The 18,474-nt window shown below is 57.9% G+C and overlaps 2 protein-coding genes across 2 annotated transcripts in view; one reads left to right on the forward strand and one right to left on the reverse strand.

Annotated features, from left to right (window-relative positions):
- The first annotated feature begins 3,397 nt into the window (after positions 1–3,397).
- HOOK2 (hook microtubule tethering protein 2) lies at positions 3,398–14,034 on the forward strand. Its single transcript, XM_077767876.1, is given in 23 exon segments — positions 3,398–3,488; positions 4,001–4,086; positions 4,156–4,228; positions 5,163–5,213; positions 5,319–5,451; positions 5,546–5,613; positions 6,192–6,254; positions 6,567–6,647; positions 6,739–6,899; positions 6,998–7,138; positions 8,088–8,289; positions 8,569–8,679; positions 8,793–8,880; positions 9,239–9,308; positions 9,969–10,042; positions 10,045–10,096; positions 10,199–10,286; positions 10,487–10,521; positions 12,906–12,988; positions 13,069–13,172; positions 13,392–13,502; positions 13,536–13,607; positions 13,690–14,034. Coding segments are annotated over 23 exon segments (2,142 nt in total). The 5' UTR covers positions 3,398–3,443; the 3' UTR covers positions 13,840–14,034.
- Positions 14,035–15,413: 1,379 nt separating this feature from the next.
- Positions 15,414–18,474, reverse strand: part of BEST2 (bestrophin 2) — a 4,759-nt gene continuing 1,698 nt past the window's right edge. The window contains exons 5-10 of the mRNA XM_077767877.1: positions 18,194–18,473; positions 17,511–17,588; positions 17,212–17,364; positions 17,038–17,118; positions 16,675–16,829; positions 15,414–16,194 (exon numbers count right to left, since the gene is read on the reverse strand). Coding sequence (XP_077624003.1) covers positions 15,771–16,194; positions 16,675–16,829; positions 17,038–17,118; positions 17,212–17,364; positions 17,511–17,588; positions 18,194–18,473 — 1,171 coding nt within the window. The 3' untranslated portion in view covers positions 15,414–15,770. The remainder of the gene's footprint in view (positions 16,195–16,674; positions 16,830–17,037; positions 17,119–17,211; positions 17,365–17,510; positions 17,589–18,193; position 18,474) is intronic.

Consider the following 18,474-nt stretch of genomic DNA (forward strand, 5'->3'; position numbering starts at 1 on the left):
GGGGCTATGCCCCGCGCGCCCCCGCGCGCCCAGCCCCCGTGGCCGCCCACGCACACGCGCACGCAGTTAGCCCATCCCCCCCCGCGCTCGCACGCACGACCGCGTCGGACTCCACGCATGCAACGATCCCCGTCGTGTCTCACGTCACGCACGACGCACGCGCCCCCGCAGCGCGGGGAGGGGCCCTTCCAGGCACTGAGCGCCGGGATGTGGGGCGTCAGATGCCCACTGCGCACATCTCCGCCTCCGATGGACGTGGTGTCCAGTGTGACTTTGACAACCCCCCCGCCGTCACACACACATAAACACAAGGTCACAAACTGATGACCCACAGTGTCACACGGACATAGGATACACCTGCCTTACACTGGCACAAACCTTCACCAGTACAGCCAGCCCTGCAGTGGACATGGACAGGGTCACAGGGACACTTGTCACTCTGTGTATGGAGACAGACAAAGCCATCTCCAAACACAGATAGGTGGCATATATAGGTATACTCCAATAAGGCCATACCATCACCGTCAAGACGAAGTAAGCCACAGACACAGAGTCTTGGGACATCAGGACTCCAGCTACAACCCATCTATGCCTATCACACAGAGACTGTAGAGGCACAGAGACACATGGTGGGGACAGGAACAACAGCCATGCTGTCTCACGGTCATCACAAATAAGGCGCACAAGTTAGAGTCAGAGGAACCCACAAGGCCATGCACAGGGACACTCAGATTGTCATGGGGGTGTGGACAAATCAAGGATATACATGTCAGGGTCATGCTGTCACAGAAATCCACATGATGGCGAGAAAGGACATGGTCACACAGACACAATCTAAAGCCACACCGAAGTACTGATTGTCACAGCACATTCGCTTCTCATACCAAAAAAAAAAAAAAAAAAAGACACAGGCATATATAGACACAAAGCAAGGTCACATATTGAGAGGCATTGTGCCCCAGTCCGGGTCAGCTTTCCCACTCCCATCGAATCGTAGGCAGTCTGTTGCATAAATTCCCAGAGCCCCAAGACACAAGAGGTGGGAGTGACCCACCATCTCACACCTACATATGTGAACACACTTCACATGGACTCACACACACACACACACACGGAGGAGGACAGGATGGGAGTTCCTGGCGAGATGTCAGTATCTTCAGTGTAAAAGGACTGTCAGAGTCCCTCCTGGTATGGAGAATGGTGGCCACCCCCGTAACAGTGGTCAGCCCTGGGGAAAGGGCATCGTTCTCCAATTGTGTGCTCCCAGGGTCCCCATCCTAGCCCTCATGACTGTGGGTCTCTGCCCAGATGTGAAGGCTGGAGGGGACGGGCCGGGGTCCAGCTGTGGCCGCAGGGAGGGGCTGAGTCACCGGCTTCCCAGCAGTACAACCCAGGCTGGGCCCAGCTGTTCCTGGAAACAGGCAGGAGGGGGTGGGGTCTTCAAACCAGCTGGGGGCTGCTGGCCCTCACGCACACTCTCTGTCCCTACTAATGGAGGCCTCTGGACCATCCCGCAAATTCGGGGGCTCCCTCCATCAAAAATGGAGGTTTGCATCATTCCCCCAAATATAGAGTCCTGCCCCGAAATGAGGGCTTGTGACCCCATCATTGAATTGAAGGTACCCAGATCCCCCCAACAGTGGGTTCCCTGCATCCCATAATAGAGATTGCTGCTCCTCCCTGCCAACATGGGAGCTTCCTTTCCCCACAAACGTAAGAATCCCTCCCACCCCAAATGGAGAGTTATGGCTCGTCTCCCAAACTGAGGCACCCAGACCTTTCCCCAAATCTGGGGACTCAGGTCATTGCACATCTCGAAAGCCCATAGTATCACAACATCAGGACGATTCAAGGCCCCAAATATCTGGCTTCCCACATTCTCGCTACACATCAAGATCCCTGCGGTTTTTGCAAATACTGGGGACCCCACACCAACTATTTGGCCATCACAGCATGTCTCCCAACGCTGGGCAACCAGGCCCTCCCACAAGTATTCCTAGCACCTCATCCTTGTAATGGACGTCGTTTCCGGCCATCTTCCACCTTTACCTGGGAGCAGCGTGGCCCCATTTCCCCCTATCGGCAGCACCCTTTCCTCCGGTGGGTGCGGGAAGGGGGAGCCAGCGGCAGTTGTTCCCACGCCCGCCCGCCGGAAGGCAGCCCAGTCCGGAAGCCGGCACTGCCGGCCCTTGTCCCCTTCCCTCCTCCCGCTCACCCGGCTCCCAAGGGTTGGAGGCCGAAAACAACGCGGGAAGGAGATATGGGGGTGTAGACGAGCCCGGGAGGCCCTCGCATGAGGCTGCGCTTCTGAGTGGGCTGTAACTGGGGATCTGATGGTACAGTGACTGGGCTCCTGCGATGCGGCGTGGGGGCTCCTGTCATCCGGCTCATCCCGCCCCAGGACAGGGTCGCCGGAGTCAGATTCCGGGCTGGAGAGAGCAGCGCCCCTCCCCTCAGACCTAGACCCACCCCCAAAGCAGAGCCCGCCCCTCCCTCCAGGTACAGCTAATAACCTCTAATTACTGGTCATTACCTTGCCCGCCTCGTGGGAGAAGAGCTGTCGGGGGTACTCTGACGCCAAAGGGTGCGGGCCGGGACTTTACCCCCACCCCCCAAAGCCACTTAGAACCTGTTTCCTCTCCCGAGACCGGGAATTGAAACAGCTCTTGCCACCTAGAGCCGATATATTTAAGTCGCTTAGAGCAGCGGCTGCATACTGTACACACTCAACAAATGGTGACTGCAATTTTATTAACTATAGTTATCGCTTTCCTTTGAGCCCCCTCCACCGCCCTGGCGGGGTCTCAGATACGGCACGTTGCTTCCCCGCAGGCTGCGTTCCTGCAGTCTGCGCGCCCCCTGGTGGGCCTAAGGGGTTCGGGGCTGGGGAGGGTGGTGCAGGAGAAGCTCTGTGGTACTGGATCCAGACTGGGCAAGTGCGTCTGTCCATCACCCGAGACCCGACTCTAGCTGATTCATCCTGCCCTCGACCTAGGACCACGCTCGTGTCCCTGTTTACCCCTGAGGCAAGACTTCGCTGGTGGTGACTTGGGAAGACCCCTTTAGGAGCTCTCCCCCAAGTTCATAGAATGTGTTATGGCCTGCCCCTTCATCGCGCAAATAAAGGCTCCGATCATAAGGTGGTTAGGCGGCAGAATTTCTTCCAGCTGACGAGAAAGAACGTGAACAAGTCCGTATAACAGGGTGGGATAGCTCCGCCTCACAAGATGAGGAATTATCGTGAGGTCTCCGCTACCCCCAAAAGAGCCCAGGAGGAGGGGTAACGGGTCTGCGCTAGGGATGTGCAAGCTTGGCCCAGACTGACCCCTAGCGGCGGGGCGGGGGCCCAACCGCTGCCCGGATCCAAGATGGCGGAACTGGAGGTTTGATNGGCGGCTGCGGTGGCGGGGCTCCGCGGCCGAGGTCGAGTCCGATCGGCAGCCATGAGCGTGGACAAGGCCGAGCTATGCGGGTCTCTGCTCACCTGGGTAGGTCGGGGGCGGGGCCAGGGACAGGTGTGCGCCCGCTCTTCTCGCCTGGGAGCCCTGGCCTCGGCTCGTTCTACCCCTCTGTTCTGGGGCTGGGAGGAAGAGAGGGTCTTCGGCCTGCAGGGCGGTTGGACTCTGGCCTTAGCACCCGCCTCCGTCACGTGGCAGGTCTGCGTGGAAAGAGCAGGTGAGGCCCCGCCCCTTCGCGGCCTCACCTCACGTGGGTGAGGGCACAGGTGAGCTGGCCTGGTCACGTGGGGCCCGTGGGGACCAGGTGACTCGCGCGGTTCTGCCCTGGCCTCGTTGCGCGGGGTTTGTTGACCAGAAGTGAAGTGAGGCCACGCCCCCCAGGTGAGCTGAGGCCACTCCTCCGCGGAACTGGTGTGCGAAGGCGACAGAACAGTCCCAGCCAACCGTGTGAGGTTCCCGCTGACCGGGAAAGTCAGGAGAAGAGGAGTGGTTGGGTCTTCCCAGGCCCTGACTGCCCACTGCCCTTTCCTTTCCCTCCCCAGCTGCAGACGTTCCACGTCCCGTCCGCCTGTACCAGCCCCCAGGACCTGAGCAGTGGCCTCGCCATAGCCTATGTGCTGAACCAGATGTGAGTGGGGCTGAGGGGGAGGGGCCCGAAAGGGTCCCCCAGCAGCTCATCCTACCTTCTCGCCCCCAGAGATCCTTCCTGGTTCAACGAGGCGTGGCTCCAGGGCATCTCAGAGGACCCAGGTCCCAACTGGAGGCTGAAGGTGACAGGTGGACTCATGACTGGGGGACAGAGTGGTGAAGAAATCATCAGGGAAGGCTAAGCTAGACATGTCCTGGGTTATGCGTCAGCCGGACACATGTCCTGGGTGATGCACAGACAGACTGGGCCAGGAAGAAAGACAGATGTCTGGTGACCAGCCACTTCTGTGCTTTCATGTGCCTGTGGAGCGGGCCTGGGTGTGCAGCAAGGAATGACACAGACAAAAACCTGCATACACGAACATAAACTTCCAATGGCAATAAGTTCTATGAAGACAGGAAAGCTGGGCCATGAGAGAGGGCAACTGGGTGGGTGGGTGTTCCAGATGGCCTGATCTCCAGGTGAAATGTGGAAGAACGGGATTCCAGGCATAGGGAACAGCCAATGCAAGGTTGGGAATAAGCTTGGTGTATCGAGGAAAGGCAGGGAGGTCAGAATTGAAGACAAGGGGGGCAGGAATGGTGGATGAGGTCATCAGGAGCAGGGCAGGCTGGGGCAGGGAGATGGATTCTATTTTAAGTGCTGTGCAGAGTCAAGGAAGGGTTTTAGCAGAGAGGAAAGAGACAACCTGGCTAGGGATTTAACAAAGCTCCCCCTGGCTGCTTGGAGAGGAATGGAGAGTAGGCAGCAAGAGTGGAAATGGAGACGGGGTTGGTGCAATGATCCAAGTGAGAGATGAAAGTGGCTGGGGCCAGAGGAGGCAGGGCAGGTGGTGAGAAGTGACTGGATTTTGGGGACACGTGAGCAAGAAAGGCAGGCGACTAGACAGGTCGCCCCAGGGAGGGAGGACAGAGAATGGTACCATACAGGATGAAATGACCAGGAATTGGGAAGTGAGGCAGAGAAAAAAGGCTGGGGCAGATTCAGAGTGGGGGCTGCCTGGCTCCTTCTGGGGGACTCTGGGACCCTGGACACAACTCCTTGCCCCTCTCTAGGTTAGCAATCTGAAGACAATCTTACAGAGCCTGTTGGAGTACTCCCAGGATGTAAGTAACCATGACAGAATTCAGGAGCTAGGGTTGGGTTGGGAGCAGGCGGGTGTCCCTGAGCCCCCATGGCCCCTATTCGCATCCCCACCTCCCTGTCCTCAGGTCCTGGGGCATCCCGTTTTGGAGCAGCACCTTCCAGACGTGAGCCTCATTGGCGAGTTCTCTGACCCAGAAGAGCTTGGCAAGCTGCTTCAGCTGGTGCTTGGCTGTGCCATCAGCTGCGAGAAAAAGCAGGGTATGGGGGGCTAGGGGGTCCCCAGGGGAAAATCCGAGAAAATCCTCCTCATCCCCTACTGCCATGTTTCAGTCTTCCCCACCTTGATCCCCAGAGCACATCCAGAGAATCATGACACTGGAGGAATCAGTTCAGCATGTGGTGATGGAAGCCATCCAGGAGGTGAGTGGGGCTGCCCGATGTGGCAAGGAACTTCAGGGGAGGAAACATCAGGGCAGAGGCAGCTGGGCATGGGCTCTGCCCTGGTAAGGTCTGGGCTCTTCCTGGAACTCAGCTGGCCAGATTCCCTTGTCTCATGTGTCTGCCAGCTCAAAGTCACAGTTCAGCACCCTCAAAGGACCCAGATTCCCTGCCAGATACATTGCAGGAGGGCAGCCTCTAGACCAGTCTAGAGGGCTTACTGGGGGGAACTGGCTTTGGGGACAGGAGGATTGAGAGGTCCTTAGGCTGGATCGTAGAAGCTTTAAAGGGGGGGCGCCTGGGTGGCTCAATTGGTTAAGCATCCGACTTCAGCTCAGGTCATGATCTTACAGTCCATGAGTTCGTGCCCCGCATCGGGCTCTGTGCTGACAGCTCAGAGCCTGGAGCCTGCTTTGCATTCTGTGTCTCCCCTTCTCTCTCTCTGCATCTGCCCTGCTCACACTCTGTCTCTCTCTCTCTAAAAAAGAAAAATACATAAAGAATAAAGGGCCACCCTCAGAGGGCCCAGCTCATCTCACTGTCCTCCCACTTTGCTCCAGCTCATGACCAAAGACACGCCTGACTCCCTGTCACCAGAAACATATGGGAACTTTGATAACCAGGTAAGAGGAGGGAGACCTTGTTAAAGGCTCAAATCCATCACTGATTCTAGGGGCTTCTTGAGGAGGAGGAACTTGTCCTTAAGTGTGTAAACCACCTCAATACCTCAGGGTCCTAGCCTGTTCCCTTGCCGGGTCACCAATGTTCCCACATCACCGTTCCTCGAGTCCCATGGGGTCCCAGCGCTCCCTTAGATCTTGAGAGTTTCTTGGCTCCTCCTTTCTGCCGCTGGAGATGCCAGCCTCCCTCCCCCCAGTCTCCTCCCTCGGACTCCTGACTTCCTTGCCCCTCCCCACCCCCACTCCCCCCACCAGTCCCGAAGGTACTACTTCCTGAGTGAGGAGGCCGATGAGGGGGATGAGCTGCGGCAGCACTGTCTGGACCTGGAGCGGCAGGTGAGGTCGAGGCGCTTTGGTGCTCCTAAAGGCAGCGTTGCTTGCCTCCTTCCCCTCCAAACTCCGGCTCCTCTGCGCCCCCTGCTGGCAGCTGGTGCTCCTGTCCGAGGAGAAGCAGAGCCTGGCACAGGAGAACGCGGCGCTGCGGGAACGGGTGGGCCGGCCAGAGGGTGAGGGCGCCACTGGCCTCACAGCCAAGAAGCTGTTGCTGCTGCAGTCCCAGCTGGAGCAGCTGCAGGAGGAGAACTTCAGGTGCGGCGAGCTGGGCTTTGGGCCCCAGGCCCGGGGATTGGCACGGGCCCAGCCCCCTCCAGTGCCCCCTTCTTCCCTGCCGCCCCTGACCCCCCCAGGCTGGAGAACGGCAGGGAAGATGAGCGCCTGCACTGTGCCGAGCTGGAGCGGGAGGTCTCTGAGCTGCAGCAGCGGAACCAGGCACTGACCAGTCTGGCCCAGGAGGCGCAGGCCCTGAAGGATGAGATGGATGAGCTGCGGTGAGTGGTGGGCCCCTGGGTCCCCACTGTGTACCCTCGCTGCCGCAGTGTCCCTCTGATGCCATCGTACCTCGAAAACCCCAGAATGCCTGATGAACCGGACTCCACCATGTCCTCTGGACACCACCGAGATCCCTCTTCTGTGGTGGCCCCCAGGACCTCACAGTGCGCCCTTGCGATCCCACATTATATTCCCCAGACGCTGTAGCATCCCCACGACCCCAGCTCCCAGCCCCCCATCCCTGCTCCAGCGCTGCCCAGGTGGCTTCATGACCCAGGATCCCGTTCTGCCCTCCAGGACCCTTAATGCAATAACTTTGCCACCTGCCTGTGCCCCTCATGATAGGATGGTTCCTTCTCACGACTCCACAGCACCCCTGCAACTCCAGAGCACTTGATGGGCCCCCATAGCACCCACTCCCTCCACCTCATTGTGTCTTCTGTAACCTCAGAAGGCTCTCCTGTGACCCCACAGCACCCCTGTAATGTTAGTGTCTAAAGAATCCCTACTGCATCTTAAAGGGCCACGTAGTGCTCTGCCCTGAAGCTCCCCCATGACCCCATCATGCCCTCGATGATCCTATAGCCACCTCATAACCTCAAAGTGACCTTGAGGGCTCCTCAGAGCCTCTGGGCCCCATCATTCACCCGGTCACCCCTAAGCCATTCTATTCACCCCTGCCCCTAAGGATCCCTGACCTTATGACCTTATACCCTGGGCCAACCATTGATACTTAGGGTTCCCTCTGTGACCCCTGAGGACCCTCACCACCACCACCGCCGCCACCACCAGGGTCTGGCTGGCTCCTGACACTCATGATCCACCACCTTGAACTCGCACATTCCTCAGATGACATGACACCTCCCCCTGCCTGGAGGGGGCCTCAGACCCAAGCTGAACCCTGACCGCAGAACCAGGCCTCCTCTCCCGACTCGCCTCCTCCCCCAGGCAGTCCTCTGAGCGTGCTGGGCAGCTGGAGGCCACGCTGAGCAGCTGCCGGCGCCGCCTGGGGGAGCTGCGGGAGCTGCGGCGGCAGGTGCGGCAGCTGGAGGAGCGCAACGCCGGCCACGCGGAGCGCACGCGGCAGCTGGAGGACGAGCTACGCCGGGCGGGCTCACTGCGTGCCCAGCTCGAGGCACAGCGACGACAGGTGCGGCAGGGATCAGGGAAGAGCCCGGGGGGCCCTGCTCTAGGCCGCTGGACCCATCGCCCCTTTTGCTTTGGCCCGTCCACAGCGTGGTGCTGAGCCCCTTCACCCAGGGCCCCCCTCCCTCATTTATATGTAGGTAACGCCCTCCAGGCAGGCCAGCTCCTCCCTAGGCTTGTAAGCCCCGCCCCTCCAAGTTCTCTGGGTCTGGTCCGACGCGCCCCAGACCTTCGCCGTGTATTCAGTCCCTGCCCCTCCTCCCAACCCCTCCTCTGTGTTCAGGTTCAGGAACTGCAAGGCCAGCGACAGGAGGAGGCCATGAAGGCCGAGAAGTGGCTATTCGAGTGTCGAAATCTGGAGGAAAAGTATGAGTTGGTGACAAAGGAGAAGGAGGTGAGGCTGAAGTCCCACGTCCAAGCTCCCCCTCCCCCCGCCCATCGTAGCATAGCCCAATCCCCAGGAAGCCAACCCTGCCTCAAGTGGCATCTTGCACCCTGTCCCACCAGCGGCTGCTGGCAGAGCGGGACTCCCTGCGGGAGGCCAATGAGGAACTGCGCTGCGCCCAGCTGCAGCCTCGGGGGCTGACTCAAGCCGGTGAGTTAGAGGCCTGTCATCCCAAGGGCCTGGGGCACGGGTGGCCTAAGGTGCCGTTAGGGAAGACAGAAAAGGCGTCCCAGGCTGGGGACAGAGCTAGACCACTTTGGAGACAGGCTAGAAGGGAAAGAGATGACAAGGACTGGCAGCGGGCAGGGCGTGTCCTCGGGGATCAGGACGGGGCAGAGGCAAACTCGGGCCAAGCATCACCGCTCACTGTCAAGCTGAGGGGTGAGGCTTATGTTAAGTCAGTCTTTGGGCCAAACTTGAGTCCCCAAAGATGATTCTCGGGAAGTGAACCCTAGGGATGGGGGCGGGGGCTGTGCAGCAACCTGAAGACATTTCTCACATTCTCCAGACCCTTCGCTGGATCCCACCTCACCAGCTGTGGAAAATCTGGCAGCAGAGATCCTGCCTGCGGAGCTGAGGTATCCTGGGGTCGCTCGGAGATCTAGCCGCACCCAGTGTCCACCCTCAGCTCCGCCCCCCCGTTGCAGGCACCTACTACTAGACGGGCCTGCCTTGTTGGGTTCCCAAGTCCTCCCCAGGCTTCTAGGTCCACTCACTCATTCTGCCCTTACCTGGCGGGAGCCCTATATTGGTTGCTTGCTTCTCAAGATCCATCTTCTGTACAAATTAGGTCCAACCCATCTGGCTCCACCAACGAACAAAAATCATACGCCCAGCCCCGCCCACCATCGGACTCAGCCCCCAGGGCATAGCCCTGTCCTCAGGGTAGCCCCTGTTAGGTGCAGTGCCCTCTGTCCTTCCCTGATGAACTCCCAGTTCTTCCCATTTTTGTGTCTTGCTTTCCCCGCAGCCTTGCTTTTATGAACGTTTTAACGGGTTTCTGTAGCCCCGCCCTTTCCTGGCTCCGCCCCCAGGCCCAGCTCAAAACTCCGCCCATTGTGGTCCCCCTGCGCTCTGCCCACCCAGGCCTAGGCCGGGTCCCCAGGCTCTCACGGGCCTCTTCCCCGGGGCTGTGTCCCTCTGCTAGCCCTGTCCGCCCGAGNCCAGCCTCCCCGCCAGAGCCCCGGCAGGCCGGCGGGCTGACCCGTCTCCAGCGCTGCCCACTCCCCGGTCGGCAGGGAGACGCTCCTGCGGCTGCAGCTGGAGAACAAGCAGCTGTGCCAGCAGGAGGCGGCCTACCGGGAGCGGCAGGAGGGGGGGCNGAGGAGGCCAACCGCGCGCGCCACGGGCTGGAGACGCAGCTGCGGTGAGGACGCCCTCGCGTAGGGGAGCCCCGCGCACGTGGAGGGGGCGGGCGACGCGAGGCGGAGGGCGGGCGCAGGCACTGAGCGGCGCCGCACTCCTGCAGGCTGAACCAGCAGCAGCTGTTGGAGCTGCGGGCCCAGGTGGAGGAGCTGCAGAAGGCCTTGCAAGAGCAGGGGGGCAAGACTGAGGATGTGAGTGCCCACCTCCTCCCTGCTGGGTCCTCCCTCGTGCCCCCCAGTAACCCTCCTCTCTCTCCTCCCTGCTGCCCGATGCCCCCTGCAGTCCATTGTAAGTACCCGTGGGCCCAGGGTGGCAGCCCCTACCCTCACCCCGAGATGGAGTTGGGACGTCTGGACCCTCCCGTTTACCGGATACCTGTTCTCTCTCCCAGTCCACCCTGCTGAAGAGGAAGCTGGAGGAGCATCTGTGAGTCCCACAGGGAGGGCACTCCGGGTGGGAGGAGGGTCTGGGGCACAGGTGGGGGGGACATTGGGTGTCTATGGGGAGTTATTTATGAGGAGACGCAGGAAGCCAAACTATAGAAGGTTCAGATCAAGTAGGGTCTTATGAGCCAAGGGAAAGAGAATGAACTGTTTGGGGGGAACAATGGGGAGCCATGGAAGGAATTTCAGTAAGGTAGTATGACCAAGTGACAGTTGCCTTTTACTTTTTTCATTTTAAAAAGAGAAACTAAATTAGGGGCCCCTGGCAGGCTCAGTCGGTAGAGCGTGTGACTCCTGACCTCAGGGTTGTGGGTTCGAGCCCCACATTGGGTGTAGAGATTAGTAAAAATAAAAATAAACTTAAAAACTATTTTGGGGTGGGGCGCCTGGGTGGCTCCTTGGATTAAACCTGCAACTTAGGTTCAGGTCATGATCTCACAGTTCGTGAGTTCGAGCCCCATGTCCGGTTCTGTGCTGACAGCTCAGAGCAGGGAGCCTGCTTCAGGTTCTGTGTCTCTGTGACTCCCTTTCTCTCTGCTCCTCCCCTGCTCATGCTCAGTCTCTCTCAAAAAATAAATAAACATTAAAAAAATTAATAAAAGAACTATTTTGGGATGCCTGGGTGTGGCTCAGTCGGTTAAGTGCCCGACTCTTGGTTTTGGCTCAGGTCATGATCTCACGATGGTGAGATTGAGCCCCACATCGGGCTCTGCAGTGACAACACGGAGCCTGCTTGGGATTTTCTCTTTCCGTCTCTTTCAAAATAAATAAATAGACTTTGAAAATTAAAAAAAAAACTATCATAAGTATATATTACATTTATAGCTTATTTTTTTTATTTTTAATGTTTTATTTATTTCTGAGAAAGAGAGACAGTGTGAGCAGGGGAGGATCGGAGAGAGAGAGAGACACAGAATCTGAAGCAGGCTCCAGGCTCTGAGCTGGCTGTCAGCACAGAGCCCGCCACGAACTATGAGATCATGGCCTGAGCTGAAGTCGGACGCTCAACCAACTGAGCCACCCAGGCGCCCCACATTTATAGCTTAAAAACCAAAATATGGGGCGCCTGGGTGGCTCAGTCAGTTAAGCATCTGACTTGGGCTCACGTCATGATCTCCTAGTTCATGAGTTCGAGCCCCACATCGGGTTGTGCATTGACAGTGCAGAGCCTGCTTGGGATTCTGTCTCTCCCTCTCTTTCTGCCTCTGTCCTGCTTGCTCGCTCTCTCAAAATAAATAAATAAAGTTTATTTTTAAAAATATGTATATAGATCTATATACTGAGCAATAGAGTAGGAGTATACCTCTCAGTGCTCACATGGACTCAGTTTCTACCCCACCCCCATTCCTATTAATTTATGACAACAATCCTTACAAAGGTTTTTAAGCAAATGCAAATGAATATGAATAGAAATTTTTATTCTGATTCCTTAGTTACATGAAAGGTAACGTGCTATCTGCTAGTCTGCACTTCGCGTCTCCTCCTTAAGAAGATGGCTGGGGAATGTCACCATATGAGTCGTTTTTTTGCACATTGTCAACTGGGGTTCCCTGGGGAAATCAGGCCTTACAGAAAATGACTTGTTTGACCTCTCTCAGTTCCGCCAAGGATGGAGTGTAGCTCGTGCCAACCAAAGGCACAGAAAAAGTTATTTCCTTTCCGAGGATGGATATATGGAAACCCTAGGGCCTCGTTCGCCTGTAAAGCTCCAATCAGAAGGGCTGGCCTGTAGCATTTTAGGTGAAGGTCCTCACAGTATTCGAGTCATTCTAGGTATCTTCGTTTCCAAACAGTGCAACAAAGCAAAACCTTGTACACGCCTCATTTTGCTTGTGTGCAGATTTATCACCAAAATGGAACTGGTGGCTTAGAGTAGACACAGCCCAGGTTTCACTATTAGGTCTCATACTGCATTCCATATCCAGTGCACGATAATCATAATCTCACCTGCAGGGGGCGTTGGCAGATTCTCGGGGCTTTGCGGCAGGTAGCAGAACTGTAGTTTTTTTACCTTGCAGTTTCTTTTTGTTAGAAGAGATTTGCGTGCTAGAAAGATCGCTGGCAGCTGGGTGGAGAAAGGAATTGAGCTGAGTGTAGAAGAGGCTGGCAAGGGGTGAAGGCGCCTGTACCAGTAGGTGGGCCGTGGAGTGAATTGGGCACATGGGGGGCTGGTCCAGGGGCCACCGGATTAGGGGTGTGGAAGCTTATGACTTCCGTGGCTAAAGAGATGGTAGGACCAGGGCACACAGAGAGGTCTCTGCGTCCGGGCAGGCGCGTGTTGGCCAGCCGGGAGGGCTGTGACCACCGGTGGGAGGAAGGAAAGGGGGCCTGGACGTCAGCCTGCGGCTCCCCTTCCTCTGTCCCCAGGCAGAAGCTGCACGAGGCAGATCTGGAGCTGCAGCGGAAGCGAGAGTACATTGAGGAGCTGGAGCCCCCCGCTGACAGCAGCAGTGAGTGGGACTCAGCGGCTGCGTGGGTAGGAGGGCCCCAAGCTCGGCCGGGAGCTGAGGGGGTCACCCTGTTCCCCCAGCAGCCCGGCGTATCGAGGAGCTGCAGCACAGCCTGCAGAAGAAGGATGCGGACTTGCGGGCCATGGAAGAGCGGTACCGCCGCTACGTGGACAAGGCGCGCACGGTGAGGCCACCGGGGGCTCCGGGGACCCCCTGGCGAGGCTGCTGCAGCCCCTGACTCGTCCCTCCCACCGGTGCGCACCCCTCCGCCCTCCCTTCTCGTACCCCATCGTATCACAGACTTCCCCGCCACCACCGTGAGCCGTCACACTGAACACAGTGCAATGTGTCCCGGGGCCTGCAAGGCCAAGGTCGCCCTGGCTGTGTCTTCCCCAACCCCTAGGTCATCCAGACCCTGGAACCCAAGCAACGGCCACCCGGAGGGGCACCCCCGGAACTTCACACCCTGAGGACACAGCTCCGGGAGCGGGACGTCCGCATCCGCCACCTGGAGGTGGGTGTCCTCATCCCTTCTCGCTGTCCNCAGATGGACTTTGAGAAGAGTCGAAGTCAACGGGAGCAGGAAGAGAGGCTGCTCATCAGTGCCTGGTACAATATGGTGAGCGCTCGTCACCAAGGCCAAGTCCTGGGCTGTGCCGCGGGCTCACTTGACCCCAACCGTGCCCCCTGCCTCCCTCCAGGGCATGGCTCTGCAGCAGCGAGCTGGGGAGGAGCGGGCACCTGCCCATGCCCAGTCATTTCTGGCGCAGCAGCGGCTGGCCACCAACACCCGCCGTGGACCCCTCGGGCGCCTAGCCTCGCTAAGCATGCGCCCCACTGACAAGCACTGATGGACCTCCGGACCCTGCCGCCCCGGATCCCCTCCACTCACATGGGGCCCAGCACCGGGAAGGCCTCAGGAATGGGCCTGTTCTTTTTAGCAACGTGATTCTTATCCTTGATTTTCAGCCTGGGGTTAATGAGATGCCAGGGGAGAGAGTGATTTTATATTTGAGAAGACAAATAATAAAGATTTTTCAATCTGCCCCGGCTGGACTCTGGACACTGAGGGGAGAGGGAGAGAAGATGGGCCAGGAACTCATATCGTTGCTTTTAGAAAGGCCTGGCTGTGTTCTTACTAAAGTGTGAGTGACCTATAGCACGCTCTGGAAGGTGAGAATCCTGTCTGTGTCTGTGTAAGTGCAGTTGTAGTTTTTCAGGAAGCTTCGGACAGAAGTCCCCGCCTTATGAAGCTGTTGTTTCTAATGAAGAGAGACAGACAATAAACAAAATAGGTGATGTGGAAGTTCAATGTGAGTAGTGCTACGGAGAGAAGCAAAATAGAAGAGGTGGGGGGTGCAGGATGTGGATTTGGGAGGTGGTGGCTTTAAATAAAAGCCCCACGGAAGAGGCCTTACCAACCAAGTGACATAATTTAAGTAGAGACCTAAAGGAGGTGAGAGAGGGGCCGTGTAGGGATCTGGGAAAGAATGATCCAGGTAGAGGGAACAGCATATGCAGGAGGCCCTGAGGTGAGGCCTTGCTTGGTGAGAAGGCCAGTGTGGAGTGAGAGAAAGGGGGGAAAGATGTGAGGGCAGGGAGGACTTTAGCTTTTATTCGAAGGGAGATGGGAGCCATGTAGGAGTCTAAAGGAAGGAGGGACATTACCTGACTCAGGTGTTCACAGGCTCTCTGGATGCTATGGAAGAAACAGACTGGGGTGTGGGGGTTAGGGCCAGAGCTGGGAGACCAGGGCAGAGGCCAGTGGTCCGGGTGGGTGACATCTGGCTAAGGTGGGGGTCCTAGAAGAATGGGAAATGGTTGGATTCTGGATACAATTTGAAGGCCGAACTGATAGGATTTGCTGCTGGGTTGATGGGGGAGGGGGGGTAAGAGAAAGAGTTGAAAAGGACTCTCTTTTAATGTTTATTTAGTTTTGAATGAGAGAGCATGTGTGAGGGAGGGGCAGGGAGAGAGGGGAACAGAGGATCAGAAGTAGGTTCCACACTGACAGCAGAGAGCCTGATGTGGGACTCAAATTCTCAAACCATGATATCATCGCCTAAGCTGACGTTGGACACTCAACTGGACTGAGCCACTCAGGCGCCCCATGACTGGAGTTCTAAATTCAGGCGTCATTGGCATAGGATTGAATTAAGACCTGGGCTTTGAAGGGGTATTTGAGAATTCAGGGATTTGGGGCAGAGGTGGCCTGCGGAAACATAACACAAGGCCAGCAGGAGGAGGATGTGGTCTTGCTGGTACATCAATGAATGAGTAAAGGCACGAATACTGATGGGAGCATTTCAACAGGCAGCATTTGGGAAGAAGAGGGAGGGTGTGATCAAAGAATCTGGAAGAATTCTCCAATCTTAGCCTAATACCTGGCAGGAAAATAATCATGTTTGGTAAAATCCACTAACATTTTATTGAGCACCTATTATGCACCAACACTTTAAAGCCATCATTTCATTTCATCCCCTGAAGGCAGTGAGGTAGGCACTCACATCTCTTTTAAGGAACGAATAAAGGCAGGCACACTGATCGAAGCCTCTCAGGCAGGGGAGGGAAGGAAGCAGAGCTGGGGGGAAGATGAACTGTTCAAATAAACTGGCACAGCGCCTGGCTCACACGAGGAGCTCCAAAACCTAGGGTCAGAGGACTCGTGCGCAGGAAGCGGGAACCCGTCAAAATCGGATAGGCGGAGTCCACACGCGGCTTACGTAGACCCAGACTGCTGCCTGCGTGCCCTATCGGGATTTGTGTCCCTGTCCCTGGGATCTCAGGCTAGACTCTCCTCCTCCTCGCCAATGGGGCTGGGCAGCCAGGGCGGAGCTGGTCCCCGGGGCACCGGCACAGGCACCGCGGTGAAGGGCTCGGCGGCGGGCCCGGGGACAGGCAGTTCCGGGCCAGGTGGGAACTCTGACTCCGGCTCCCGCAAGCCTGTATCCAGCAGCGGGTCCCCGCAACCGCACTCGGGGGCCGCGCCGTCGGGGGCCCCTGCGCACGCGCAGCTGGCGGCCGTGGACGTTTCCGACACGCAGCTGTTCTTGCGGCGCAGCAAGGACAGGCGCCGGCCCAGCAGGCCTCCTGCGGCCATGCCCGCACCTACCGGCAGGAGGCGCTGCAAAAAGTCACCATGTGCCTCGCCCAGAGGCGCGTCCACGCCGTCCAGCCGTTGGAACTGCATGTCTTCTTTGGCCAGCCTGCCGAACGGTACATCAGCGTTGCGACCTCGCTCCTCTCCTGGGCCGACAAAGCTGCGACGCGGGCACGCTGCTCTTCCTGGCTCCACCCGCCCCTGCGTCCCACTTATCCCCAAAAGACCTTGGCTCTGTACCACAGCGCCTGGTTTTAGCCTCCGGCTTTGGCGAAGCTCAAACTTAGGTCTTAAAGCCTCAGTTGTGACTGCCGCGTCTCTGGCACCGCCTCTGGTCGCCAGTCCAGTCCTCACAGACCTTAGCCGTTAGCTCGGCCCCCAGTTAGTGGCCAGGTCCCAGACCTTGACCCAGTTCTCTGCCTCTTGCCCCCATCCTGGTCCTCACAGACTTTAGGTGTTAGCCCTGAATCTCCAAACTTGGCCTTTAGCCCGTGTCCTGGTATCCCACAGCCGCTTCAATCAGATCCTCCCCTCGGAGCCATAAGCCTCTCCTCCAAGAGCCCCCTCACCCATCCATCTGGCTCACGTGATATCAAAGGTGGAGCCCTGAAAGGAGGGCTGTTGCATCAGGAACGCGGTGGCTGCGGTGTAGGGGGCGCGAGCCTCGGCTGAGTCCCAGTACAGATCCTTCTCCAGCATGGCCAGGTCGTCGTACATCTCGTCCACGGCCAGCATGGACACCTGCGGGCGCCGACATGCGGGGCAGGGTGGGGCTCGGCAAAGCGCGGGCGCCGCGGGGCGGACCCGTCCCGCCCCGGCCCCCAGGATGCGTTAGGACTGTGGTGACCAAAGAAAGAGAGATGGTTCAGGGTCCAGGCCGGGGTAAGTCCTGGCGAGGGTGGGGCCAGGGCTCCTTTGGGAACTCGGAATGGACGCAAGCAAGTCTCACCTGGAAGTTGCGGTCGATCAGAAAGTTGGTCTCAAAGTCATCGTCGTCCTCACCGAAGGGATTGATGAGCTGCTCGGCTACCTGAAAGGGGAGGGCGGTAGATAGGCAGAGTCCTCAGAACGCTGCCTGTCCCACCCCGGGAGTCCCTACCTCAGCCCCCCAACCCCACCCCACCTTGAGCCAGCCGGCATAGAAGAAGAACTGTAGCAGGGTGAAGATGGGCACACACAGGTCCAGGTTGTGACCTTGGTAGCCCTGAGCCGGGTCCAGGAACTGGCGACCGATGAGGCAGGCCAGGAAGTAGCTGTACACAGCGATGGTCACCACCTGGGGGCAGGGTGGGTCACCAGGTCAGCGTTCTAGGGTGGGGGCATCACTGATACGGGGTCTTAGCTGGTCCTCAGTTTCGCCGTGAGAGACCAGTGGGTCAGGACCTCTGATCCCAGACTTAAACGGAGGCATGGTGGGGTTACCTGGGTATAGACAAGGGGTACGCTGATCCAGTCGTAGTGAAAGAGCATCCCACACTTGCCCCGAAATACAGTCAGCTCCTGGGTGTAGATATAAGCCACGAGAGGGCCTGAATTGTGAGCTCACACATGGGGGTTAGGTGTGGGTACTTAGGATAGAGGCCAGTGATTACCTGGTGGGATAAGGGCGGGTGCTTCGGGTCTCCAGGGAGAACATTTAAATTTTTAGCTTTGTGTGTGTGTGTGTGAGGCTTTCTTTCTTTCCTCTCTTTAAAGTTTATTTATTTATTTTGAGAGAGAGAGCAAGCAAGGGAGGGAAAGAGAGAGAGGGAGAGAGAATCCCAAGCAGGTTCGGCGCTCTCAGTGGAGAGCCCGACATGGGGCTCAGACTCACACACTGTGAGATCGTGACCTGAGCCGAAATCACAAGTCCATGATTAACCGCCCGAGCCACCCAGGCGCTCCTCCAGGGACAGGCATTTAGTGGTGAGGGTACATCCGGGGTTGGGGGCCCTGTGGACCTAGGAGTCTGTTCCCTAGAGGTTAAGTGTGCACCTGGGAGCTGCTTGGTAAGGGTGTTGGGAATCTGCCTCATTGGAGGCGCGTGGCCAACGGGCATCGGACACAGTTCCGGGGAGGTACAACTTCCCTGGAATTTTACACGAATGACCTCCTGGCGGGCCCACCTCCAGCAGCAGCTTAAGGGCGCTGTTGTCGCGGATGCGGCCCTCGCGCCGGGCCTGCGCAGCCAGGTTGGAGAACCAGACGCAGGGCACCCAGTACTTGTTGTAGGACGAGTTCAGGTTCTCGAACTTCTTGCGCTCCTCGCGGGTCATAAACCCTGCAGGGGTGAAGTGNTTGAAGACCGCGGTGCTGACCGAGCGCAGGATGAGCACGGCTGAGAGCCCGGCGTAGCGCATGAGCGTGCGGCGGTAGAGGCGGCCTCGCTCGTCGCGGCCGTGCACCC

Source organism: Crocuta crocuta, unplaced genomic scaffold (assembly GCF_008692635.1).
Source record: "Crocuta crocuta isolate KB4526 unplaced genomic scaffold, BGI_CrCroc_1.0 scaffold115, whole genome shotgun sequence".
Taxonomy (NCBI): domain Eukaryota; kingdom Metazoa; phylum Chordata; class Mammalia; order Carnivora; family Hyaenidae; genus Crocuta; species Crocuta crocuta.